At 38.3% G+C, this 27,407-nt stretch overlaps 1 protein-coding gene across 6 annotated transcripts in view; it reads left to right on the top strand.

Annotated features, from left to right (window-relative positions):
* The window catches only part of AP2B1 (adaptor related protein complex 2 subunit beta 1), a 116,596-nt gene that overhangs the window by 19,939 nt on the left and 69,250 nt on the right, over nt 1-27,407 (top strand). For all 6 annotated transcript variants that reach the window (XM_086360323.1, XM_086360326.1, XM_086360320.1 and 3 more), the window contains 5 exons: nt 9,953-10,143; nt 12,191-12,412; nt 12,943-13,063; nt 13,193-13,288; nt 26,543-26,658. In XM_086360323.1, coding sequence (XP_086216449.1) covers nt 9,953-10,143; nt 12,191-12,412; nt 12,943-13,063; nt 13,193-13,288; nt 26,543-26,658 — 746 coding nt within the window. The remainder of the gene's footprint in view (nt 1-9,952; nt 10,144-12,190; nt 12,413-12,942; nt 13,064-13,192; nt 13,289-26,542; nt 26,659-27,407) is intronic.

The raw sequence follows: 27,407 nt of genomic DNA on the forward strand, positions 1-27,407 counted from the left end.
TCTCCTTGTAGTCCAAGGGACTCTCACTTGGAGAAGCTAAAGAATAATCCCAGCGTCACTCAGCTAGTGGTACTGTGGCCAGAATTCTAACCTGGTTCTGAGCCCTAGTACCCATCAGTGGTTACTGCCTCCGTGGGTATGTATATACATGATATAATTTAAATATATGTGTACATATATATTTAGGACTGTTTGGTTTTCTGAAAATGGTTAAAATTTTGAACAAATAAAGGCCTTAATTATCTGACGACTGTTCTAATAAGGAAATCCTCTGAACCCTTTTATTCTCATGATAGGTATGAGTCCAGTTTTACTGCTCTTGAGGGAGAATTTTGTTCTACTTTTTCAGAAGTTGCCCCACATGGTGGCAGCACTGCACCAGCAACCATCAGAACCACTTGCAGAAGGAATTGATGCTTCGTGGTTCTACCTGAGTAGTTTTCTTATAGCTCACTTTAGAAGGGCATCCTAGATGTGGAGGCACCGAACATCTGGAGAAATGACTTTGAAATCAGAGGTGAAATGTCAATTAAAATCTGATTACTTTTTTGGTGGACGGAGCCTTGCTTGTGGATCTTAGTTCCCTGACCAGGAAGGTAGCTAAGCGCATCACTATACCATCACCGTGTACTTAGTTCCCTAACCAGGGATTGAACACTGGCTCTTGGTAGTGAGAGCATGGAGTCCAAACCACTAGACCTCCAGGGAATTTCCATTACAATATTAATTTAAAAGGTACTGATCCCTTTGATATCTGTACAGATTCATATGGTAAGACCTTTTCTGAGGAATTAGAGCTAAGCTTATCTTTAAAGGCCAACTTTATTAGTCCATTTTGTTGAAAGTAAGTGTGTACTTAGAATGAGGAAGCACTTTCCTGCAAGAGGAGGATAACTCCCATGATTTCTTCACACATATCAGAATTTTGAAAGTTCCGGTCTCCGTAAATTGATATTTGCAAGAAAGATACACTTTTGGGTGATAGTGACTTTTCTCTAGCTTTTTATCCACAGATTAGGATTTTCCCTCTTACTGCAATTTTTCTTTTCTCTCTCAGAGGCATTTTGAGATATTCCAATTTCTGTTAATGTTTACATTGGAATCTGCTCCCCGAGACTTCCCTGGACAGCCCCACCACATGTGCTTTGCTTTTTGTTTGTGAATTTAGGTCTCCTGAATCCTTTGGCTCCGTGCCTTAGCCCCTTTGATCTTGTCTTGGAAGCCTTCTCAGTTCTGTCATCACTCTGAGAACTGCCCCGGGAATGCCCCTCTTCCATTGCTCTGTTCTCTCAGCCAAAGTACAAACTACTGAATTAGTTAAAACAGCAACACCCCCAGAGTCACGTTTTTCATTTGTTGAGGGTTTTTCTGCACAAGCAGCATGCTCTCAGAACTTGGCCCCAGTGTGGCCTTTAGCAAAGGCTCTAGTTAAATTGGCAGCTCCTTTTTTTTTTTCCCTCAGCTTCTTTTAATTTAAACTTATTCTGGAAAGCTCTCTTATGAAAAGTAGCACTTTTCTTCTTAGAAAAAGTATGTATTTTAACCATGTGCTAGCCAGCAGTTAGAAGCCACGTGAAGTTATGACAGTGGTTCTCAACCGGTAGCGGTATTCTCCCTGAGGGTATGCGGCCATGTCAGGAAACACTTTTGGGTGTCACAGCTGATGGGAAGATTGCTACTGACATCTGGGAAGTAGGGTTCAGGGATACGTTAAACATCCTGCAGTGCACAGGGAGTCTTCTGCAGCCAAGAATTATCCATCCCAAAACATCAGTGGTGCTAAGGTTGGGAAAATTTGCTGCTTGGCGTCCTGGCGTGGCTGCTTACTAGAAGCGTGGCCTTGAGCCTGTTATTTAAAATGAGCTTCAGTGTCCTCATCTGGAAAAATAAAAATAAAAGCAGGTAATAATGCCTGTTTTACTGGATTATTTTGAACATGAAGGAATAATTTATTTAAAAATTTAAATAATGCCTAACAGTAAATGCTTAATAAACTGTAGCTGCTATTCTGGGGAAATTTTTAAAAATTTATTTATTTTTAATTGGAGGATAATTGCTTTACAATGTTGTGTTGGTTTCTGCCAAACATCAGCATCAATCAACCATAGGTATACACATGTCCCCTCCCTCTTGAACCTCCCTCCCGCCTCCCCCCCATCTGCCTCCCCCCCATCCCACCCCTCTTATGTCGTCACAGAGCACCACGCGGAGCACTTGTGCTACAGCAGCTTCCCCTTCGCTATCTGTTTTACATATGGTAATGTACATATTTCAGTGCTGTTCTCTGAGTTTGTCCCACCCTCTTTTTCCCCTGCTGTGTCCATGAGTCTGATCTCTATGTCTGAGTCTCTATTCCCACCCTGCAAAGGGGTACATCAGTACCAGTTTTCTAGATTTCATATATATGCATTAATATACGATATTTGTTTTTCTCTTTGATTTACTTCTCTCTATATAAGGGTCTAGGTTGATCACCTCACTAGAACTGACTCAGATTCATTCCTTCTTATGAACAGCAGCTATTCTTGAGGAATAAACCTAACATGACATGCTTTCTAATTAATGTAATTTTTATTTAGGCCATTAGTTTGTGGAGGTTTGCTGTCAGTCTTAGATGGTAAATAATGAAAAACTCAACTGTCTCTAGATCACTTTGCAAATTTAAGAAGGATTTTTGTCAGAATATATTTGTTGTCCTTGTGGGCTGTGTAAAATTGTTTATTAATAACCTCAATTTAGTACTTTAATTATATTACTACTTATTATCCCTAGATTAATAGAGTTATAAACTTAGAATATTATACAGAAGTGAAATTTGAAATGTGTAATGCTCTTCATGCCCAGTGTCCATGGAGGAGTTTCAGAGCTGGTCAAATTTTAGGCATGTGGGAGAGTATCAGAATGTGTGGTGGGCAGTGGGTAGGAGTGATGTAGCAGGTAACATGTTCAGTCTTTGTCTGGATGCCCCTGGTAAGTAATGTATGTGGTTGAGTTAAGTGGAATCATGGCAGCTGCCTAGTTAGAAGCGTGCCTGCCCACTGATTGATCTTAGTGCTTTTCTGTCTTTATTTACAGAGGAAGGAAACGATTTTTGTTTTCCTTTAAAAGATAAACTTTGTGAAGATCTTTTTATGTGTATTCTTACCTTAGAGATTTTAATCATAATCAGTTTTTATTTTAGAAATTATTTCTAACTTAGGGTTTGTGTTTTTTTTTAATCTCATTTTTGGGGGTAGATTTTTAGACTTAAAGTTTCAAAAACCATATAGAAACTTCTCATATGTTTGTCTTCACACAGGTTTACTCAATATTAAAATATAATTATGGTACCTTTGTCAAAACTAAGAAATTAACTTTGGTACATTATTATAAACTGAAGTGCAGACTTTATTTCACCTGTTTCAAAACAGATGTCGTTTTGCTATTGCAGCATTCAATTCAGCATACCAAATTGCATTCAATCACTTCCTCTTATAAAGAGTTGACTCACTTTTTTTGTTTCAGCTTAAACAGCGTAAGTTTATTTTCTCCCAGTTCTGGTGTCAGTAGGCTTAGTTTCTTCTCCTGAGGCCTCTCTTCCTGGCCTGTAGATGGGCATCTTCCTTCTCTTCATATGATCCTCCCTCCTTAGGTGGCTATTCAAATTTATTCTTCTTATAATGACGCCAGTTATATTGGATTAAGGTCCCCTGTAATGACCTCATTTTAACTTAATTTCCTCTCTAAAGACCCGATCCCCAAACACAGTCACGTGAGGTTTCTGGAGGTTAGGACTTCAAATCTTCAAATGTGAATTTTGGGGAGATACAACTCAGCCCTTGTAGGAGGAGGATAATAGAATTTACTTCACAGACTTGTGAGAATTAATTGAATTAGAACATGTAAAGTGCTTAGAACAGTGATGAAAAATGTTTTGTATTGCTAAAGATGACATTTGAAATGACATGAAAATGAGACAGCCATTTCACAGATGTCCCTAAGCTCTTGCCTTCTCTGGAAGTGGCTCCTTTGAGTCCTTAGAGTTCTCAGAGCCTAGTACCTTCAGTAGCGCTCCCCACTTACTTTGGATAAGAGTTGACTCACTGTTTACCAAGGTATCTCAAAACAGAAAAGTGCTTTGTGACTGTGAAATGATTTTTTTTTCCTTTCCCAGTATTATAGCGTGGGGGTTAAAACTCAGGCTCTGGAATCATTCAGACTTGGGTTTGTATCCTGGTCTGCCTTTCTTAGCTTGATGGTCTTCCCGAACATCTCAGTAGCGTCATCTACAAAATGGAGATTATACACAGTGTTTCTATCATAGGATCATTGTGAAAGATAAAGGACAGAAGGCTTGCAAAGCACTTTACCATCAATCTGATATAGAGTAAGCCCTTAATAAAACAAACTTTTCCTTACTGTATAGCAATCGTGGTGTTGGTTTTTAATGATTTTAGAAAGGTTAATATTTCAGTGGCAATTTTATTTAAAAAAAGTTTTTTTGTATACATTATTTAAAGCCAGACATTATTTTTTAGGGAGTTCTGAGGGCAGCATATCTACAAATGGAAGCTGAAGTCTATCTACAGTATTAGTTAACACACCATTGCAGAATTACTCTTAAAAGAATTGTTCAAAGATATAACTAGAGAAGTTTTTGTTGGCAGCTTCCGGAAAACTGGATCTGTTTTTGTTTTTTTTTTAATATATATTTACTTATTTATTTGGCTCTGCTGGGTCTTAGTTGTAGCATATGGGATCTACTTCCCTGACTAGGAATCGAACCAGAGCCCCCTGGATTGGGAGCGTAGAGTCTTAGCCACTGTACCACAGGGTAAATCCCTGAATCTGTTTTATATTGTAATTCAGTTTGTACTAAAAGATCCCAGCTTGTTCATTTCTTAGTGTCCCTTTTAAAATGATCTCAGGCTCTAATTTGGCAGAGGATTACTTATTCTCAAAAAGAGGAGATAACTGGTGTGATAATGAACTTTTTGTTTTGTCCATGTTGCAGCATTCATTTGTGTGATTTTAGGGCCTGTGGACCAAGTAACTCTCTGCCTTTTAACTCTTAGGAGTGCCTCTTGGACATATGTAGACATTTATTTGTAGTGTTTTGGCTTTGTGCTTATTTACATTTCATCAGAACACATCTTAAGCTACTCAAGTAAGTACTGAGTTTCACTGAGTCTAATTTTTTAATCTTTCTTGTTACTATGTATTCAGACTTTGTTGCCATAATAGGATGTGTTGACTCTACTAGGTAAGTGTATTCATTCAACTTTCTCATTCTGGAGAAGAGGGGAAAACAGAACATTAGAATGTCATATAATCAGCGTATTATTAGTTGACAGTCTGGACAGTGTCTTTGGATTAAAGCATGAGCTGTAAAATTAGCTGGTACCATATAGTCATATGGAGAAGGCAATGGTAACCCACTCCGGTGTTCTTGCCTGGAAAATCCCATGGGTGGAGGAGCCTGGTAGGCTGCAGTCCATGGGGTCGCTAAGAGTCGGACACGACTGAGCGACTTCACTTTCACTTTTCACTTTCATGCATTGGAGAAGGAAATGGCAACCCACTCCAGTGTTCTTGCCTGGAGAATCCCAGGGACGGGGGAGCCTGGTGGGCTGCCGTCTCTGGGGTCGCACAGAGTCAGACACGACTGAAGCGACTTAGCAGCAGCAGCAGCATATAGTCATATCCTTGGAGATGATAATGTCTGAAACCTGTTTAGAATAAATGCCTTGTGCTTGAACATGTTATTTCAGGCAACTCCATAAAGAAGAAAGTGAGGTTTTGAACTGCTGGTGATTTTCAGGAGGATAAAAATATACAAATCACCTGTACATTTCATTATAATAGATTTGCTTAGCTATTCTACTGCTTTCAATTCAGGTCTTCAAGGGGCAGCAGCCAAAAGGATTGTAAATTGAATATGAGAATTGAAGCGTTTTTTTCAGAGTGTGACCTTGAAGGTCATAGCTAGGAATGAAAGTCTTTTAAATAGTAATTTAGTTAACAGGAGGAAGTCACTGTACCGAGAAGTGCTGTCTTTCTTGGGTTCTGGAACCAGGAAAGTGAGTGAAATTAGAGAAATCGTTCAAAGGGACAAGGAAATGTGTGAGAGATTCCTCCTGAGAAAACCTCTATCTGTGATACTCCACTCCCAGTGAGTATCTAGATTTCCTTCTAGCATTCTTTTTTTCTTTACAGGATCATTTTTATTTTACTCATATCCACCACTCCAGCTTGCTACTTTTTAAAAAAGAAAAAGTGAGGTCAAATGTATGCCCTTAGAATTTCTGTGTATACGATAGGGATAGCTTATAAATCAGGTTTCATAGCCAGATGGTAAATCTTGCCATTAAGTGCTGCTAGGATGTGATTATCTCTGAAATATATAAAGTAAGAGAATACCTTTTTCTCCCTGTATAAATCTGCCAGGAAATAATGTTTTGATTATATCATGCTGCCCAACTTTGATTTTTCTTTCACAGCTCTTGGGACTTATATAAATGTAGTTGGCAGAGGTTCTTTTCTGCATGAGGTTCTTTTCTGACAATTTTTGTTTACCAACCACACCATTAAGCAAAGGCTTTCATGAAAATTAAAAAGCATGAAGAGTGAAATAATCATCTCCATCATCAGATATGGGCCATGCGTTCATATTCAAGCATTTTCTCTCTTTGGGCTGTGTTGATTAAGCAAGTCACTGAGTTTCTCTAACTCTATTTATAAATTCATTTTTAAAACCTGTTTCCTTATCTATAATAGGTAGATTTTGATAGCAACTACATTAGAGTTGCATGAGGGTAAATGGCATAGTAAGTGTTCAGTAAATTTTAGCTATTGCTGTCTTTTATTTCTTTATCCAGTTCTATTAGGTATAGTATAAGGTAAATCAAAACACAAGTTGCTAATTTTAAAAAGAATTCAGCAGACTTCAGGGGTTCACGTGGAGCTGTCAAATTGAAGGGAAGTATATCGTTAGGGCAGAGAAAGATTTGTTTAGTATTGAGTGTGATTTTATTTATATACATACATGTGTGTGCATGCTTTTGCATGTATGATTATATTTGTGTTTAGTGTCTATAAAGGATACATATTACATTAGGTCTATGGGGATGGAGGTGAGATAGGAGGTGAGATGTTTAGTTGGTCTCCCAAAGAACAGAATTGACTGTAATTGGGGGAGGTAAGGTGAACTAAAAACAGTTGTTTTTTTTTTATGTTATGGGATGTGTTCCTTTGTAGTGTAGAGCAAGGACAAGTGAATTGTCCTATATAATCCTGCTATACTGTCTTGAAGTTAATGTTTGCCTCCTTGAGATTCAGTGTGACTAGCTCATTTTTAAGTTTTTATTAGAGTAAGAGGAGCGTGGCTTACTGACCAGGAGAACTCTAAGCAACCCTTTATGGATCCACCTCAGTATGTTTCTAAAAATCTAGCAGTGTGAATGTGAAGATTAGGAGATGAAAATGGAAAGGTATTAATAGAATAGAAGGGATTTAGAGGAACAGCAGTACAGTTTTGTTCAGTTTAGTCGCTCAGTCGTGTCCAACTCCCTGTGACCCAATGAAACGCAGCATGCCAGACCTCCCTGTCCGTCACCAACTTCCGGAGTTTACCCAAACTCATGTCCATTGAGTCGGTGATGCCATCCAACCATCTCATCCTCTGTCGTCCCCTCCTCCTCCCGCCCTCATTCTTTTCCCAGCATCAGAGTTTTGTTATTGCGGTGTATCTCCTCTGGTCAGCCATTGGCTCCGTGACCATTTGGCAATGACCTCTTTTCCCAGTGCAGACTTTCTAAACATAATCCTGTAATCTGATCTCTGGATCTTTTAGTCAGGTTTAGTTTTCCCTCTTTATTTTCTTATTTTAATGTGATAAGTGAAAGTAGCCTATTTTACCACCAGACCATACACTTCATTAGCTGCATTATATACTTGGTTTAATTTCCAATTATGTATGATGATAGCAGAGGAATTCTAAATTGTTCATCCTGTTCAGTATCCTTCTGTTCTCTTTGCTCTCCATTGCTTTTTGTAATTCCTCCAATTCTCCCCTTTTCTTTTACGTTTCCTGTTAACAGACCTTATATTTAAGTATTTTTGACAAGAAAAGGAAACCGGCAGAAAGTCAGTGACAGGACATTTGTTTTGGACTAACTGGTCAAGAGTGGGCATGTGTTGACAGCAAGAAAGGAAAACAAGTATTTGGTCTTCCAGTGTGACATTTTGATCCTTTATCCTGTCATCCAATATATCAGGCTTATTATACGGGGAAAATATGTCTTTTCCTTGCATGTAAAGCACTGAGATGATGGAGATTATTATTTCATTCTGCATGCTTTTTAATTTTCATGAAAGCCTTTGCTTAATGGTGTGGTTGGTAAACAAAAATTGTCAGAAAAGAACCTCATGCATGCTGCCATGTGATAGATAGGTGAACTAGATAATCCTTCATGGTTTGTTTTAAAAACAAGAAAATATTATATCCATAACCATACTTACCAAGTGAACCATTGGCTTTTTTAATCTTGGAATTTTTTGACCTGGTTACTAGATTATAGCTGAAGGTGATTTCTGTTTGTGGCATCATTAACTTTTACATAATAATGGGTACTGTCAGAAGTGTATTATTTGATTTAAAAAATCATATTCTCTAGAATTTAATCTTCTAGGTAAAATGCTGGGATAATCTGCAGACTACTCAAGTGACGTGGATATTAAAATCAATAGCTTCGGACTTCCCTGGTGGTCCAGTGGTTAAATGCCTCGTTTCCGATGCAAGGGACGTGGGTTCAATCCCTGGCCGGGAAACTTAAGATCCCACATGCCGTTACCACCTTAACTTTGCTTAAATCTTTGTAGAAAGCACTTATATGTCATCTGATTTTATCCTCAAACTAAAGCTCATCTCTGAGGTGGATTAAATTATCTCTAGTTTTTAGTTGAGGAAATGGAACTTCACAGAGTTTATGTGCTTTCCCAAATCATGTTACAGTGAACTAGGGTTTCAGGGTCACACTTGCTTATTCTGACACTTAAGGGGAGTTGGACTATGAAGAAAGCTGAGCACCAAAGAATTGATGCTTTTGAACTGTGGTGTTGGGGAAGACTCTTGAGAGTCTTTTAATGCAAGGAGATCAAACCAGTCAGTCCTAAAGGAAATCAGTCCAGAATATTCATTGCAGGGACTGATGTTGAAGCTGAAACTCCAATACTTTGGCCACCTGATGTGAAGAACTGACTCCTTGGAAAAGACCCTGATGCTGGGAAAGGTTGAAGGCGGGAGGAGCAGGGGAATGACAGAGGAAGAGATGGTTGGATGGCATCACCGACTCAATGAACATGAGTTTGAACAAGCTCTGGGAGTTGGTGATGGACAGGGAGGCCTGGCGTGCTGCAGTCCACGGGGTCACAAAGAGTTGGACACAGAGTCTGAACTGAACTAATCACCTCCCTATCTGCCATACACCCATAAAATTATTTGGCCTAGATTCTTCTTTCTGTTGCCTAATGTATGTTTCAAAATTAAAATTCACTGCCTTTTTTTTTTTTGGCCACGAGGCATGCAGAATCTTAGTTCCCCAATAGGGATTAAACCCATGCCCCTTGCGTTGGAAGTGCGGACTAACCATTGGCCTGCCAGGGAAGTCCCTAAACTTGACTGCTTTTATAGCTGTTCATTTGTCTTAGTTTTATTGATGGTTTGAGTACTATTGAAATTAATGTTTTAATAGTAAACCATGAGTGACTCTCTGCTGATATGTGAATTGTTTTAATTCTGGGTTGCCCGACCACAAGGTAGTGGTATAATAGTTGTTTTGAAAGCAGTTTACCTGTCTGTATAAGACTAGGTAAAATGTTCAGAAACAGTTATGAATTAAGATCTATGAAGTGATTCAGAGAAATGGTTGTACTGTTCCTGACAAATCAAGGTCATATCTGCTTCTTTTCCCAGGTGGTGGCTAATGCTGTAGCAGCACTATCTGAAATCAGTGAATCTCACCCCAACAGCAACTTGCTCGATCTGAATCCACAGAACATTAATAAGCTACTGACAGCCCTGAATGAGTGCACCGAATGGGGCCAGATTTTCATCCTGGACTGCTTATCTAATTACAATCCTAAAGATGACCGGGAGGCTCAGAGGTCAGTCTGTTTCTCTGGGTAGCATCTAGGAGTCCTGCCTGGTTCAGTAAGTTCTGTTGTGTCTGTATTAGAATAAGGGTCTGTTATGTTAGGAATAAGGAAAACAGTGACTTATGGGATAGATATTGCTATCCCTGTGGTATTTTCTCTAATTAGGAACATTTTAGGTAGCAGAGTAAGCCGTGCAAAAATAGTTCTTACTAAGAGGAGATGTGTATCTGTCATTTCTTTTCTGAGCAGCACACTTAAAACAGTCTGCAAAAATCGCCCTTATCACCTTCTCACATCTCCCATACAGCAGTTCTTAGCCACTTGGCAAAGGTTTGTGAGTGTCTTTCATTGTAGTGACCATTCTCATTCTTTAAGATACTTAGTATGTGGCTTGGTACTAGTTAGTGAGTTGTCTTATACCTGTAATTTAGTACTAGAGAAAGTGGATTGGAGCCTGCAGTATGTATGATGTCTTCCATTAGGTATGGAAATTACATATTTGGAGAACATTTGAAAGGCACACCTGAATTGTTCTGCTTAGCTCTCTACCACTTCAGTATGGCAGGGTTTTTTTTGGCTAGCAGATACTGACTGCTAAATTTCATGTACACATACATATATTTTGGTGTACAGAATTGGAGTTGTATCAGTTTTTACTGAGCATTTTGTGCATATAGGCACTGTGATTCTGGCAAAGTAATTCTGAAGAATTGTTGGCTCATTTTAACTATGGTAGGTAGTAAGTAACCTTCCTTGCCTGGCTGAAGCTCAAGCTGCTATAATATAAATGTTCTTCATTTGTCTGGGAAATCGTTCCTTCTGGATTTAACCAAAACTCACCCTGATAGTTTCTTTCCATCACTGAAAGTACAGGTGTCTCCTGGAAAGAACTTTACATACAATTTTATTTTCTCTTGGTCATTCACGTGTCACACTTACTCACTCAGCAAATGTTTTTTTTTTGAGCCCATGCTATGTGCCAGCCATTGTTCTGGGCTCTGAGAATACAGCACTGGACAGAGTAAAATCATAGCTCTTAGGGAAAATCTATTCTGAGGCATAGAGCAGAAATATATATATAATATGTGTATATAATCCAACATATAATAGGTCAGATGATGATAAGTGCTAACGAGAAAAATAAAGTAAGGGAGAGATCTAAGAAATATTGGGTGGTTAGGGAAGGCCTCCTTGAGAAGATGGCATTTGTATAAAAGACCTAAAGAAGGACAGGAAGTCTGCTGAGTAGACACAGGAAGAAGGGAGAAAAACATAGCTTCACTTAATCTTGTATCCTTAACTGAGTCAGCTAGCCAACCATGTTGCCCAAGAGCTATCAAAATTAGGTTAATTTCTGGAGAACCCTCAACAGATAATTTAATATCCTATATTTTATGAGACATTTAAGTATAGGTGACTGGGAGGAGGAGAAGGGGATGAGGTTGGGTGAATATTGCAGTGGTATTGTTGTTAAAAAATCAAAAATCCTCTCCAAGATTTGGTTGTTGTTAACAACCAAAAACCCTCTTCAAGATTCCCTTATTATCCTGAAGACAACAGGTTGGGTAGTTTTCCCTGTCAGTCCATCTCCTCCTGCATCTTATAATGAAACTTCAGTCACAGTTGGTTGATATCTTTCATTGTGAAATAACTCTCAGAATGCTTAATTTGACTTCCTATAGGTTGAGGAGAAATGGGCTATGAGGCAGGGAGCCCTTACATAATATGGGGAGACAGAAAGAACTATAAAACAGGAAGGTAAATGGTGTGAGCTTCAAGTGTTTGGGGTATTGGCTATTTTCCTTCCAGTTTGAACGTCCCTATTGCTGGTTTCCTAAAGTCTTCTCGTATCCCTGCTCTGCCTGTAGTTTGCTGGGAATGAGGCGTCTGCAGTGTTGAATCCCAAATTTACCTACGCATGGAGTTTTGACTTTTCTAACTGATTCTCTAATTTCTTGATACTTGGGTCATGAGACCTCTGACAGCATTACCTTATAGATTGGATTGAGCACAGAAATTGTAATTTAAGATACTAATTTTCATTTTCTGCCCTCAGCATCTGTGAGCGGGTAACTCCCCGGTTATCTCATGCCAACTCAGCAGTGGTGCTTTCAGCAGTAAAAGTCCTAATGAAATTTTTAGAGTTGCTACCCAAGGAGTCTGACTACTACAATATGCTGCTGAAGAAGTTGGCCCCTCCACTTGTCACTTTGCTGTCTGGGGAGCCAGAGGTGCAGTACGTCGCCCTGAGGAACATCAACCTAATTGTTCAGAAAAGGTTGGGAAAAAAATGAATTGATGATTAAAGTGTTTGTAATTTTGAATTAAGCTTAATGATATCAGTATTTAAAAGGACTGTGTTAAGCTTTGTTTAATGTGTAGAAATAAAAATATTTTATGGTAGAGCAACTTGCCCAGGGTCAGGAGGCTGACAGTTGATTTTAGAGTGTTCCTACAGTGAATGAATACAGTGAATGCCTGATATTGCTTTATAATTTAGTTTCTTTTCTGAAGGACCTGTTAGTATGCTAGCTAGTATCTGTTTAATATGGTTCAGGCCATAGTTTAGATCAGGTTGTTTCCACTGATTGTTCTTGGCAGTATATACTTTACCCCTTAAAAAGCATAAAAATAGTCTGCTAAACAGATCTGGTTAGAGGAGTGTAGAGGAAGATTCTGAGTTTTTTTTTTCCTGATTGGGGTATGTGGATGGAGAGGATAGAAGCACAGGTTGGGTATTAATGCAGACTCAGAAAGATACATCAATATATACCTCACTTTCCTTACCTGTATTTCTGTACATCACAGGCCTGAAATCTTGAAGCAGGAAATAAAAGTTTTCTTTGTGAAGTACAATGATCCCATCTATGTGAAACTAGAGAAGTTGGACATCATGATTCGTTTGGCATCCCAAGCCAACATTGCTCAGGTCAGACTTAAAGTAGATTCAAGTTAAGATCTAGTAATTTAGATCTTAAGAGCTGATCTTCAGAAATACCGAGACCTGAGAATTGTCAGAGAATCCTTAATGGTGGTTCTCTTCATGGGTTTTTAACAGGTTCTGGCTGAACTGAAAGAGTATGCCACAGAGGTGGATGTTGACTTTGTGCGCAAAGCTGTGCGAGCCATTGGGCGGTGTGCCATCAAGGTGGAGGTGAGTGTTCCTTGGTAGTATAGAATTCTGGGTATTCTCTTTACTCTTTCCTTAAAATACATTTTTAAGTTTATCAGACTAATAAAGCACATTGTTAAAATATTCAGGAATTTTTAATGAAAAGCAGCTATCCCTGATCTCTTTCTTTCCTAAGGGAATCGTTTATAACTCTGTTCATAGTTACAGTTATTTTAATAACTTCCATATCTCTATTATTCTTACGCTTTTATTTATTGATTTGCCATTTGTAGACATTGTCTATTAACTTTTTCTGCTATGAGATAAATTAGTTCATCTACTCCATCACTCCTGTTTCTCCCCTTCTGTTCTCCCGTGTAGTTACATCATGAGGTTTTTGTTCCTATATTATCTTTGTAAGTTGAGATACCTTTATTTCTTGTTCTATCAACTAGAGTCTTACAAAACTTATTATGCATATTATGCCTATAAATAAGTAGAAACTACACAATACAAATGATTGTATTTTCTTATAGAGACTTGGTTTTTTTCCTGAAGCTTATAATGGCCTTTTTTTTTAAATTTCATTATGTCTTCATTGCACTCCTATCTTCTTCCAGTTTTTCAAGCATAATATCAAGTTTATAAAACTTTTCCTTTTCTAGGCCCTTCTGTGTTCCAGTCCTCTGTCTTTCAAGTGCTTGTTCCAGTCTGACTGGCTGCTTTCTTATTTTCTGCACAACCATTTTTCTGTACAGCCTCCCTTCATTGCTCTTTCTTGTTGTCAGTACTTTTTCTTTTTCTTTTTTTTTTTTTTTAGTACTTTTTCACAGCATTCTTTTTTTGTGGTTGCAATAGTTTCCTAAATCTCTGGGGATGTGAATTATAGTTTTGGTTTTGTTTCTACAGTTTGAATTTAATTATCTTCAATATTTTACAGTGATGGTTGCATGTCTATATATGGTTTTTTAATTAAGATGCATAAGTTGGTGCTAGTAGTAAAGAACCAGTCTACCAATGCAGGAGATGTAAGAGACGCAGGTTCGATCCCTGTTGGGAAAATCCCCTGGAGGAGGCCATGGCAACCAACTCCAGTAGTCTTGCCTTGAGAATCCCATGGACAGAGGAGCCTGGTGGGCTACAGTCCAGAGTCGCACAGAGTCAGACATAACTGAAGTGACTTAGCACACACGTACCATGTATATAGTAAACAGCTGCCCACTTATATTAAGATTGAGATAACAGGAGAGTTGTCAGGATTTCTGTGCATGTAGGTAGGGCTGTTGACTAGCAAGTTTCTGCTTTAGGACAGGGAGTTGATTGTTACTTGTTAAGTCCTCTGGAAGAGTGTCTCTGTGGTCTTAGAGGGCAGATTTTTTCTAGCTTGGTTGAAATCTTCCTGTAGATATTAAGGATTGCAACTTACATTACTATGCTTTGTCAGTCCTCCATTTATTTTTCCTCACTCAGAAATTTGTTGAAATTAATGATGGCTTCTGTTCACAGTGATATTGTAGATTCAGAGTTCCATATTTGTTCTTACTACTGGACTGTGTGCAATGCTTTGAGTCAGATTGGACCATATGATTTCACAAGGATAGTTCTAAAATAATTTGTACAGTACAACCAGTGCTTCATAGGATCAGAAGGAAACAGATGCTGTGTCAGTGAAAAGTATCTCTGAAAGCCAAGTTCCTAATTGGCCTTCTTTATTTTTATTTTTGTCGGTGCTATTTCATATAGTTACCCCTGATAAGTCATTTAGTAGACTAGTTGTTATAACAAGAAGTTAATTCATCCTGGTTTCTACTCCTGGTTCTGCCAGTTCAGAGTCTTCAGATATTTAATACACATGCTTCTATTGTTCCATCTGAGAAATGGAAAAGTCTGTTCATTGGATCTTGGTGTGTTCCATCTTTTTTTTTTTTACCACCACACTTCACATACTTAACTTTTGTCTTTTTTCTTTTCTCACTGAGCAATAGCCGCCCACTTATGGTACTAACATAGACAATTTTCAGAACTTCTCTGATGGCAGAAGAGTCATTTTGTGCTTCTCACTTCCTGAATGTCATTGCCTTATTAACCTCTCTGACATTGCTCTCTAAGAAGTCTCATTCCAAAGTAAAAAGAGTGTTTTTTAATCCCTGGAATTACTGGAAAGTGTTCTTAAAGCCTCTAGATTCGTAGAGGCTGTTAGTACTGTTCACTGTAACTAACGGGAAAGTTACCCATCATTTTCTGAAAGAGATGAGCTTCTGGTGGCTCTTACTTCTTCCTTTGACTCAAGATGCCCTGGTGGGAATATGAGAGTGTGTGAGGAATGAACTTCCTCTGGAAGCTTAAGATCAACCTTCAAGAATCCTGCCTCTTACTAGGAGTTCCCTTATCTCAAGTTACTTGGATTTGCTTGAGAACTTTAGAACTGTTGCAGTCATGAAAGTTATCAGTTGGAGAGTTGCCTAGTCCAGACACAGTTACTGGGGCAGGAGAGGTCATGACTGCTTGTTTTTAACTGGCCTATCTGTGGGACAAGGGCAAGAACCAGCAACACAATTGTAATAGACTTTCTTTTTCTATTTCTTTTTTTTTTTTTTTTTTTTTAATTTTATTTTTTAAAAAAAAATCACATGCTCCCCATCCTGAACCCTCCTCCCTCCCAACCTCCCCATACCATCCCCCTGGGCCTTCCCAGCGCACCAGCCCCAAGCATCCAGCATCGTGCACTGAACCTGGACTGGCATCTCGTTTCATACATGACATTTCACATGTTTCAATGACATTCTCCCAAATCTTCCCACCCTCTCCCACAGAGTCCATAAGACTGTTCTATACATCAGTGTCTCTTTTGCTGTCTCGTACACAGGGTTATCGTTACCATCTTTCTAAATTCCATATACATGCGTTAGTATACTGTATTTATGTTTTTCCTTCTGGCTTACTTCACTCTGTATAATAGTCTCCAGTTTCATCCACCTCATTAGAACTGATTCAAATGTATTCTTTTTAATGGCTGAGTAATACTCCATTGTGTATATGTACCACAGCTTTCTTATCCATTCATCTGCTGATGGACATCTAGGTTGCTTCCATGTCCTGGCTATTATAAACAGTGCTGCGATGAACATTGGGGTACACGTGTCTCTTTCCCTTCTGGTTTCCTCAGTGTGTATGCCCAGCAGTGGGATTGCTGGATCATAAGGCAGTTCTATTTCCAGTTTTTTAAGGAATCTCCACACTGTTCTCCATAGTGGCTGTACTAATTTGCATTCCCACCAACAGTGTAAGAGGGTTCCCTTTTCTCCACACCCTCTCCAGCATTTATTATTTGTAGACTTTTGGATCGCAGCCATTCTGACTGGTGTGAAATGGTACCTCATAGTGGTTTTGATTTGCATTTCTCTGATAAAGAGTGATGTTGAACATCTTTTCAAGTGTTTGTTAGCCATCTGTATGTCTTCTTTGGAGAAATGTCTATTTAGATCTTTGGCCCATTTTTTGATTGGGTCATTTATTTTTCTGGAGTTGAGCTGTAGGAGTTGCTTGTATATTTTTGAGATTAGTTGTTTGTCGGTTGCTTCATTTGCTATTATTTTCTCCCATTCTGAAGGCTGTCTTTTCACCTTGCTAATAGTTTCCTTTGATGTGCAGAAGCTTTTAAGTTTAATTAGGTCCCATTTGTTTATTTTTGCTTTTATTTCCAATATTCTGGGAGGTGGGTCATAGAGGATCCTGCTGTGATGTATGTCAGAGAGTGTTTTGCCTATGTTCTCCTCTAGGAGTTTTATAGTTTCTGGTCTTATGTTGAGATCTTTAATCCATTTTGAGTTTATTTTTGTATATGGTGTTAGAAAGTGTTCTAGTTTCATTGTTTTACAAGTGGTTGACCAGATTTCCCAGCACCACTTGTTAAAGAGATTGTCTTTAATCCACTGTATATTCTTGCCTCCTTTGTCAAAGATAAGGTGTCCATATGTGCGTGGATTTATCTCTGGGCTTTCTATTTTGTTCCATTGATCTATATTTCTGTCTTTGTGCCAGTACCATACTGTCTTGATAACTGTGGCTTTGTAGTAGAGCCTGAAGTCAGGTAGGTTGATTCCTCCAGTTCCATTTTTCTTTCTCAAGATCGCTTTGGCTATTCGAGGTTTTTTGTATTTCCATACAAATTGTGAAATTATTTGTTCTAGCTCTGTGAAGAATTCTGTTGGTAGCTTGATAGGGATTGCATTGAATCTATAAATTGCTTTGGGTAGTATACTCATTTTCACTATATTGATTCTTCCAATCCATGAACATGGTATATTTCTCCATCTATTAGTGTCCTCTTTGATTTCTTTCACCAGTGTTTTATAGTTTTCTATATATAGGTCTTTAGTTTCTTTAGGTAGATATATTCCTAAGTATTTTATTCTCTTCGTTGCAATGGTGAATGGAATTGTTTCCTTAATTTCTCTTTCTGTTTTCTCATTATTAGTGTATAGGAATGCAAGGGATTTCTGTGTGTTGATTTTATATCCTGCAACTTTACTATAATCATTGATTAGTTCTAGTAATTTTCTGGTCGAGTCTTTAGGGTTTTCTATGTAGAGGATCATGTCATCTGCAAATAGTGAGAGTTTTACTTCTTCTTTTCCAATTTGGATTCCTTTTATTTCTTTTTCTGCTCTGATTGCTGTAGCCAAAACTTCCAAAACTATGTTGAATAGTAATGGTGAAAGTGGGCACCCTTGTCTTGTTCCTGACTTTAGAGGAAATGCTTTCAATTTTTCACCACTGAGGATAATGTTTGCTGTGGGTTTGTCATATATAGCTTTTATTATGTTGAGGTATGTTCCTTCTATTCCTGCTTTCTGGAGAGTTTTTATCATAAATGGGTGTTGAATTTTGTCAAAGGCTTTCTCTGCATCTATTGAGATAATCATATGGTTTTTGTTTTTCAATTTGTTAATGTGGTGTATTACATTGATTGATTTGCGGATATTGAAGAATCCTTGCATCCCTGGGATAAAGCCCACTTGGTCATGGTGTATGATCTTTTTAATGTGTTGTTGGATTCTGATTGCTAGAATTTTGTTTAGGATTTTTGCATCTATGTTCATCAGTGATATTGGCCTATAGTTTTCTTTTTTTGTGGCATCTTTGTCAGGTTTTGGTATTAGGGTGATGGTGGCCTCATAGAATGAGTTTGGAAGTTTACCTTCCTCTGCAATTTTCTGGAAGAGTTTAAGCAGGATAGGTGTTAGCTCTTCTCTAAATTTTTGGTAGAATTCAGCTGTGAAGCCGTCTGGACCTGGGCTTTTGTTTGCTGGAAGATTTTTGATTACAGTTTCAATTTCCATGCTTGTGATGGGTCTGTTAAGGTTTTCTATTTCTTCCTGGTCGAGTTTTGGAAAGTTGTACTTTTCTAAGAATTTGTCCATTTCTTCCTCGTTGTCCATTTTATTGGCATATAATTGTTGATAATAGTCTCTTATGATCCTTTGTATTTCTATGTTGTCTGTTGTGATCTCTCCACTGTCATTTCTAATTTTATTGATTTGATTTTTCTCCCTTTGTTTCTTGATGAGTCTGGCTAATGGTTTGTCAATTTTATTTATCCTTTCAAAGAACCAGCTTTTGGCTTTGTTGATTTTTGCTATGGTCTCTTTTGTTTCTTTTGCATTTATTTCTGCTCTAATTTTTAAGATTTCTTTCCTTCTACTAACCCTGGGGTTCTTCATTTCTTCCTTTTCTAGTTGTTTGAGGTGTAGAGTTAGGTTATTTATTTGACTTTTTTCTTGTTTCTTGAGGTGTGCCTGTATTGCTATGAACTTTCCCCTTAGGACTGCTTTTACTGTGTCCCACAGGTTTTGGGTTGTTGTGTTTTCATTTTCATTCGTTTCTATGCAAATTTTGATTTCTTTTTTGATTTCTTCTGTGATTTGTTTGTTATTCAGCAGCGTGTTGTTCAGCCTCCATATGTTGGAATTTTTAATAGTTTTTCTCCTGTAATTGAGATCTAATCTTACTGCATTGTGGTCAGAAAAGATGCTTGGAATGATTTCTATTTTTTTGAATTTACCAAGGCTAGCTTTATGGCCCAGGATGTGATCTATCCTGGAGAAGGTTCCATGTGCGCTTGAGAAAAAGGTGAAATTCATTGTTTTGGGATGAAATGTCCTATAGATATCAATTAGGTCTAACTGGTCTATTGTATCGTTTAAAGTTTGTGTTTCCTTATTAATTTTCTGTTTAGTTGATCTATCCATAGGTGTGAGTGGGGTATTAAAGTCTCCCACTATTATTGTGTTATTGTTAATTTCTCCTTTCATACTTGTTAGCATTTGTCTTACATACTGCGGTGCTCCCGTGTTGGGTGCATATATATTTATAATTGTTATATCTTCTTCTTGGATTGATCCTTTGATCATTATGTAGTGACCTTCTTTGTCTCTTTTCACAGCCTTTGTTTTAAAGTCTATTTTATCTGATATGAGTATTGCTACTCCTGCTTTCTTTTGGTCCCTATTTGCATGGAAAATCTTTTTCCAGCCCTTCACTTTCAGTCTGTATGTGTCCCCTGTTTTGAGGTGGGTCTCCTGTAGACAACATATGTAGGGGTCTTGTTTTTGTATCCATTCAGCCAGTCTTTGTCTTTTGGTTGGGGCATTCAACCCATTTACGTTTAAGGTAATTACTGATAAGTATGATCCCGTTGCCATTTACTTTATTGTTTGGGGTTCGAATTTATACACCATTTTTGTGTTTCCTGTCTAGAGAATATCCTTTAGTATTTGTTGTAGAGCTGGTTTGGTGGTGCAGAATTCTCTCAGCTTTTGCTTATCTGAGAAGCTTTTGATTTCTCCTTCATACTTGAATGAAATCCTTGCTGGGTACAATAATCTGGGCTGTAGGTTATTTTCTTTCATCATTTTAAGTATGTCTTGCCATTCCCTCCTGGCTTGAAGAGTTTCTATTGAAAGATCAGCTGTTATCCTTATGGGAATTCCCTTGTGTGTTATTTGTTGTTTTTCCCTTGCTGCTTTTAATATTTGTTCTTTGTGTTTGATCTTTGTTAATTTGAGTAATATGTGTCTTGGGGTGTTTCGCCTTGGGTTTATCCTGTTTGGGATTCTCTGGGTTTCTTGGACTTGGGTGATTATTTCCTTCCCCAGTTTAGGGAAGTTTTCAACTATTATCTCCTCAAGTATTTTCTCATGGTCTTTCTTTTTGTCTTCTTCTTCTGGAACCCCTATGATTCGAATGTTGTAGCGTTTAATATTGTCCTGGAGGTCTCTGAGATTGTCCTCATTTCTTTTAATTCGTTTTTCTTTTATTCTCTCTGATTCATTTATTTCTACCATTCTATCTTCTAATTCACTAATCCTATCTTCTGCCTCTGTTATTCTACTATTTGTTGCCTCCAGAGTGTTTTTAATTTCATTTATTGCATTATTCATTGTATATTGACTCTTTTTTATTTCTTCTAGGTCCTTGTTAAACCTTTCTTGCATCTTCTCAATCCTTGTCTCCAAGCTATTTATCTGTGATTCCATTTTAATTTCTAGATTTTGGATCAATTTCACTATCATTATTCGGAATTCTTTATCAGGTAGATTCCCTATCTCTTCCTCTTTTGTTTGGTTTGGTGGGCATTTATCCTGTTCCTTTATCTGCTGGCTATTCCTCTGTCTCTTCATCTTGTTTAAATTGCTGAGTATGGGGTGTCCTTTCTGTATTCTGGCAGTTTGTGGAGTTCTCTTTATTGTGGCTATTCCTCACTGTGTGTGGGTTTGTACAGGTGGCTTGTCAAGGTTTCCTGGTTAGGGAAGCTTGTGTCAGTGTTCTGATGGGTGGAACTGTATTTCTTCTCTTTGTTCAGTCGCGCTGTGGGGAGGGAGGGAGGGATGCTGCAAGCAAATAACACTGGCGTGCGCTCGCAGTGCCTCAGCCACACTGGGTCTGCCCCCGCTCACTGCACGTGTAGCCTCCCTGCCCACACTGCTCGGGCTCTAGGTTGTTCCGCCGGGAACAATCCAAGGCTGGCCCTGGGTTGCATGTACCTCCCAGGTCCAAGCCGCTCAGGTTCAGGCACTCGGATAGTCCTCAGAGGCGCAGACTCAGTTGGGCCTGAGTATTGTGCTCTTCCCAGGTCCGAGCAGCTCAAGTGATGAGGTGTTTGGCGAGCGCCAATGCTGCGACTTATCGCCTCCCCGCCACTCGGTTATCTGGGCGCAAAACCGGCGCACCTTCTTAGGCAGATGTTAACCGTCCAGACCCCCCAAGAAGTTTTAGTTAGCAAAGAAGCCTGCTTACAGTTTTATAGATAATGTCTCTCTGGGGCTGCGATTGCCCCCTTCCGGCTCTGGCTGCCTATCACCGGAGGGGGAAGGTCTGCAGCCGGCTATCTCTGTTCAATTCTTTGTTCCGTGCACGGGCCTGGCGGTCTTAGGTTGGGGCTGGCTTTTCGCGTAGTAGATATCCCACAGTCTGGTTTGTTAGCCCAAATTATTTCGCTCAGATAGTGCTCAGGGTATTCAGGCCAGATTCTTACTCTAAGCGATGCAGCCCGCGCTGCGCCTCCCTGCCCAGCCCCCGCTTGTTAATGGCGCCTGCAGGCGTCTGCGCTGCTTCTCCACTAGGGGAGTTACCGTAGGACTCGCAATCTTCGAGTTTTAATTGTTTATTTATTTTTTCTTCCTGTTACGTTGCCCTCTGTGCTTCCAAAGCTCGGCACAGATTCGGCAGTGAGAAGGTTTCCTGGTGTTTGGAAACTTCTCTCGTTTTAAGACTCCCTTCCCGGGACGGAGCTCCGTCCCTCCCTCTTTTGTCTCTTTTTTTGTCTTTTATATTTTTTCCTACCTCCTTTCGAAGAGTTGGATTGCTTTTCTGGGTGCCTGATGTCCTCTGCCGGCATTCAGAAGTTGTTTTGTGGAATTTACTCGACGTTTAAATGCTCTTTTGATGAATTTGTGGGGGAGAAAGTGTTCTCCCTGTCCTACTCCTCCGCCATCTTGGCTCCTCCTCCTGTAATAGACTTTCTCTGTAACTTACAAACTGAGCTGCTGCTTCCTCTCAGGGCACCTGACCGTTTTTTAATGTGTAGCTGGTTTCAAGGATATGACAGATGAGAAAAAAAGAATTTTGGTTTAGTGCTTAGCTAAGAGAACAGGGCCTATTGTAAACTTTGGGTATTGTTAAGAGTTGGAGTGTTTTGTTTTGTTTTTAATCAAGACTGTAGGTACAGATGTCTCTCTGTTGCTTTAAGTAGCCTGAGGTGAAAAAACTATTTTTGTCATATTAAGTTGTTTAGGTTAAAGGTAAGCATAAGTTGTTGAGTCAGTAAAGAGCACTGAAAAAGAAATCTCATAGTACTGTTTTTTTTTTAAATGCTTTTTGTTTATACTTTTTTGTTTAATTGCCTTTTTAATAGATTTTACTCCATACCTGACCCTTCTCCCAGTTTTATTGAGGTATGATTGACAAATCATAGCTGTATATATTTAACAGTATACACTTGTTTCTTTAAGGAGGAAATAAATACTGGCCCTCCTTTTCTTATAAATAAAATAATTTTGTTTGAGAGAGATTTATTTATTTGTTTGATTTTGTTGGTGAGAGATTGTCACTAAGTCATTAAGACACCACCCTTATGGCAGAAAGCGAAGCACTAAAGAGCCTCTTGAAAGTGAAAGAGGAGAGTGAAAAAGTTGGCTTAAAACTCAACATTCAGAAAACTAAGATTATTGGATCTGGTCCCATTACTTCATGGCAGATAGATGGGGAAGCAATGGAAACAGTGACAGACTTTATTTTTGGGGCTCCAAAATCACTGCAGATGGTAACTGCAGCCATGAAATTAAAAGACTCTTGCTTCTTGGAAGAAAAGCAATGACCAACCTAGACAGCATATTAAAAAGCAGAGAGATTACTTTGCCAACAAAGGTCCGTCTAGTCAAAAGTATGGTTTTTCCAGTAGTCGTGTATGGATATGAAAGTTGGACTATAAAGAAAGCTGAGCGCCGAAGAATTGATGCTTTTGAACTGTGGTGTTGGAAAAGACTCTTGAGAGTCCCTTGGACTGCAAGGAGATCCAACCAGTCCATCCTAAAAGAAATCAGTCCTGAATATTCATTGGAAGGATTGATGCTGAAGTTGAAGCTCCAATACTTTGGCCACCTGATGTGAAGAACTGACTCCTTGGAAAAGACCCTGATGTTGGGAAAGATTGAAGGCAGGAGGAAAAGGGGATGACAGAGGATGAGATGGTTGGATGGCATCACCTACTTCATGGACATGAGTTTGAGCAAGCTCCGGGAGTTGGTGATGGACAGGGAAGCCTGGCGTGCTGTGGCCCATGGGGTCACAAAGATTCGGACACGACTCAGCAACAACTGAACTGATCTGAAGTCGCTAAGTTGAGATTAAGGTGTTTCTCGTTTCCTTGTCTTTACTTTTGGCTGCAGTGGGTCTTTGTTGCTGTGTGTAGGCTTTCTCTAGTTGCAGCGAGTAGTGGCCACTCTGTATTTAGGGTAGTTGGGCTTCTCGTTGCAGTGGCTTCTTGTTGTGGAGTACAAACTCTAGTACAATCAGAATCATTTCTGATTTGTGTAGGTCAAGATAAGGTACTAACTTATGTCCTACACAAACAAAAAACATGTATTTACTCCATCAAATCATTAAATAATAGAAGTTAAAAGTAGAACAGTGCTTTCTCCTATGCCTGTTCTTCCCTCCCAGAGGTGACGTGGACATAATTGTAAGTTCCCCTGAATTTCCAATTTTCTTGAAGAGATCGCTAGTCCTAACCATTCTTTTGTTTTCCTCTGTTTGCATTGTTCATTGAAGCCTTCTTATCTCTCCTCGCTGTTCCCTGGAAGTCTGCTTTCAGTTGCATGTATCTTTCCCTCGCCTTTTGCTTCACTTCTTTCCTCAGCTTGATGTATGGAAGTTCGCACTTCCTTGTGAGTTCTGTCCATTTTCTCTCAATAATATCTTCAGTGGCACACCCAGAAATTTATGGTTCACCTCAAAGGTATATAAAATTCACCATTATTTTCTACTTTCATGGAAATGGTTTGGTTAAAGATAAAGAGTATGAGGATCAAACACCAGAACATTTGATCCTTTCCTTACAGCTATGAAAGTTGCCTTTTTTTTAAATCATATACCAAATTGTGTATGTCTGAATGCCTTTGTTTTGTACAGCAACTGGATATTTACTTTTGTTCCTCTGCCATACCGCTTTTTTTTTTTTTTTGGCTACATCAGATCTTAGTTGTGACATGAAAGCGCAGTAGTTACGGCACGCAGGCTTAGTTGCCCTTTGGCATGTGGCATCTTAGTTCCCCTACCAGGGATTGAACCCGCATCCCCTGCATTGGAAAGCAGATTCTTCAACTACTGGACCACCGGGGAAATGCCTGCCATACTACTTTAATGGTAGTTTTAAAAATTGTATCAAAAGCAACATAAGTGAGGTGACAATTTGCTTGAAAATTGCTATCCTAGACATAAATATTTTTGAATGTTGATGCATCCTGGGAGATAGCCTTTATCTTTATTATAAAATTAAAACTAAGGCTTAGTAAATGTTCACTTTTTATCAAGTCCTATGCTGAGCAGTTTATTTGTACTGTCTAACTTGATAATTTAGCCCTTACATGCTTTATAATTTATCATGACTTTATATTTAAAATTTCCTACTTTCTCATCTTCCATTCCTTGGTGTTTACCACTTACGATTTTTTTTGTTTTCTTTATTTCAATTTCCCAACTGTTTTGCTCTTGTAATAATAGCACAGGAATTACTAGTTGAAAATGAATTAAGATGTAATTCAAAAATGGAAAAACTACATAGAAGAATACAGAATCATCATATATATGACCTTATATACATAACCTCAAGATGCAGTTTTGCTTTCATTATATTACTTGGAATGTTTTGAAATTTTTAGGCATGCACTAAAGTAAAATTGATTTATGAGCTCTCATGTACCCTCCATCTGTCTTTAATAAATATCAATACATTGCTGTTTCCAACTGATCTACTTCCTCTCCCTTCTCTTTCAAGGAAGTGGGTTACTGTTGTATTTTAATGCATATCTCAGATATGGTCTTACTAGAGTAGTCCAGTGTATATATTTAATAAGTCCTCTACAAAGTCCTACTGTACTCAACTAACACTAATTCTTAATCTCATTAAATGTCCAGTCCATGTTCAATTTTCCATAATTGTGTCTAAATACAGTTGCCTTGTTCAAATCAAAATCTCAAAAGAACTACACATTGAATTTGGTTAATATGTCTCTTAAGTCTTTGCTTATTTATTTGGGTGCCATTTATTGAAGAAACTAGATCAACAGGCTTGTAGAATTCTCCAGAGTCTAGATTTGGCTGGTTGTATTTTAGTGATGTTTATCTCATTCCTTCATCCCCTTTAGACAGTTAAATCTAGAGGTTTGGTAATATTCATGTTCATTGTTTTTGGTAAGGATTCCTCTTACGTCATGCTGTGTGCTTCGTGTTGCATCTTATCAGGAGGCATATAATGGAATTACCCAACATAGTATATAATATATGAAAAATCAGTCCTTGGATTTTGGGATCTCTCTTCTGCTACCTTTCTTCTTTTAAAAACTATGATTTATTGTTTCAGTACATTAGTTTTGTCACTTGTATTCTTCCATATTCCTTTCATTAAAAAAAGACTAATATATAGATTAAATTCTGTTTTATGGCTGAGCCATAGGCTATGGAAAATTGAAATTTATCTAAGTCCATAAACTTTCAGTTATATAGCCCAAAAGACGGCAAATTTTCCTTAGGGTTTTTTGAGTCACAGATAACTTTGAAAATGCAGTGAAAACTGTGGACCCTCTTCCTGGGAAATATGCTTGTCTGCACAAATGAAATTTGGCAATTTCATTTCAAGATGTTTAAAGATGCCCTCTATCTTGCTCATTCATGAACTGCAGATAAAGACCTCCTACTTTGGTGTATTCTGTCATTCTTACTCTTTCCTCATGCCTGGACTTACGCTTTCTTCTCATTTCTGTCATCCTGGCTATCCAAGATGATTTTGTTCACTTGAACTGACTCTTTTGTAATGAGTAAAATTTGGGGTGTATCTTGAACTTCTGTACATCTCCATCAGATAACCCTGTGTCTAATACAGTATGATTAAATGCCTCATCTTTTCATCTAGTTTAGTTGATGTACCTGGATGTTCTTTCCCCCGCCCCCATTTTTTTTGTTGTTGAGGTTGTATTATTGGGTAGATAATCTGACTTCTCATTATGTTCTTCATTGTAGCAATCTGCAGAGCGCTGTGTGAGCACGTTGCTTGATCTCATCCAAACCAAAGTAAATTATGTGGTCCAAGAGGCGATTGTTGTCATCAGGGACATTTTCCGCAAATATCCCAACAAGTATGTCCAAATACTTCTGCCCTTCTTCTCAGATCTTTAGGAAATGTTTAAATAAGGCACTTTGAGATTGGCTAGGTAAGAATTATTTGTTCATAATTAAATGCTTTATTTATTTATTTATCAGAAACATGTAAGTTGGTGAGCACAAGGACTAAAATCGGATTTTTACTGTTTTATCACTTTTAGAAGAATTGAAGGTCTGTCTGAATATGCATTGTCGATTGGCATATTTTTAAAGTTAACCAGGTTCTTTGGTGATGAAGTTACTATTAAATAGGATACTCATGTCTGGGCATAATCCATTTTATGCTTCTTACCAAGCGTAATTAATAAATGTGCCCCCTTTTCACTCTCAGAAATGTCTCAGTTTGAATAACATGGCCACCCTATTGTAAAATCCAGGAAGGTGACAGCTTCACTATTCACTTTGTATATTACCTAGTACTTTTAGAAAATTATAGAACATGTAACGATAAATTATCAGAGTTTTAGACCTTTTCTCAAGTATGGTAGCTGCTTCCGTTAAGATATGCAAAATCTACATTTTCACTCCACAGAAAATTTTCATGTTGAGGTCTCTTAGTTTGTGAAACATATACTTCCTCAGATTTGCTTTTGAAGGCAAGCAATTAAAGAATCTGAAAGAGTGAAATAAGCAGGTTCAGGGGGGAGGGAATATATGTATAATTAAGACAGATTTGCATTGTTGTATGGCAGAAATCACAACACTGTAATGCAGTTACCCTCCA

Source organism: Bos grunniens, chromosome 19, assembly GCF_055505025.1.
Source record: "Bos grunniens cultivar Pamir isolate PY7600 chromosome 19, Bosgru_T2T1.0, whole genome shotgun sequence".
NCBI lineage: Eukaryota > Metazoa > Chordata > Mammalia > Artiodactyla > Bovidae > Bos > Bos grunniens.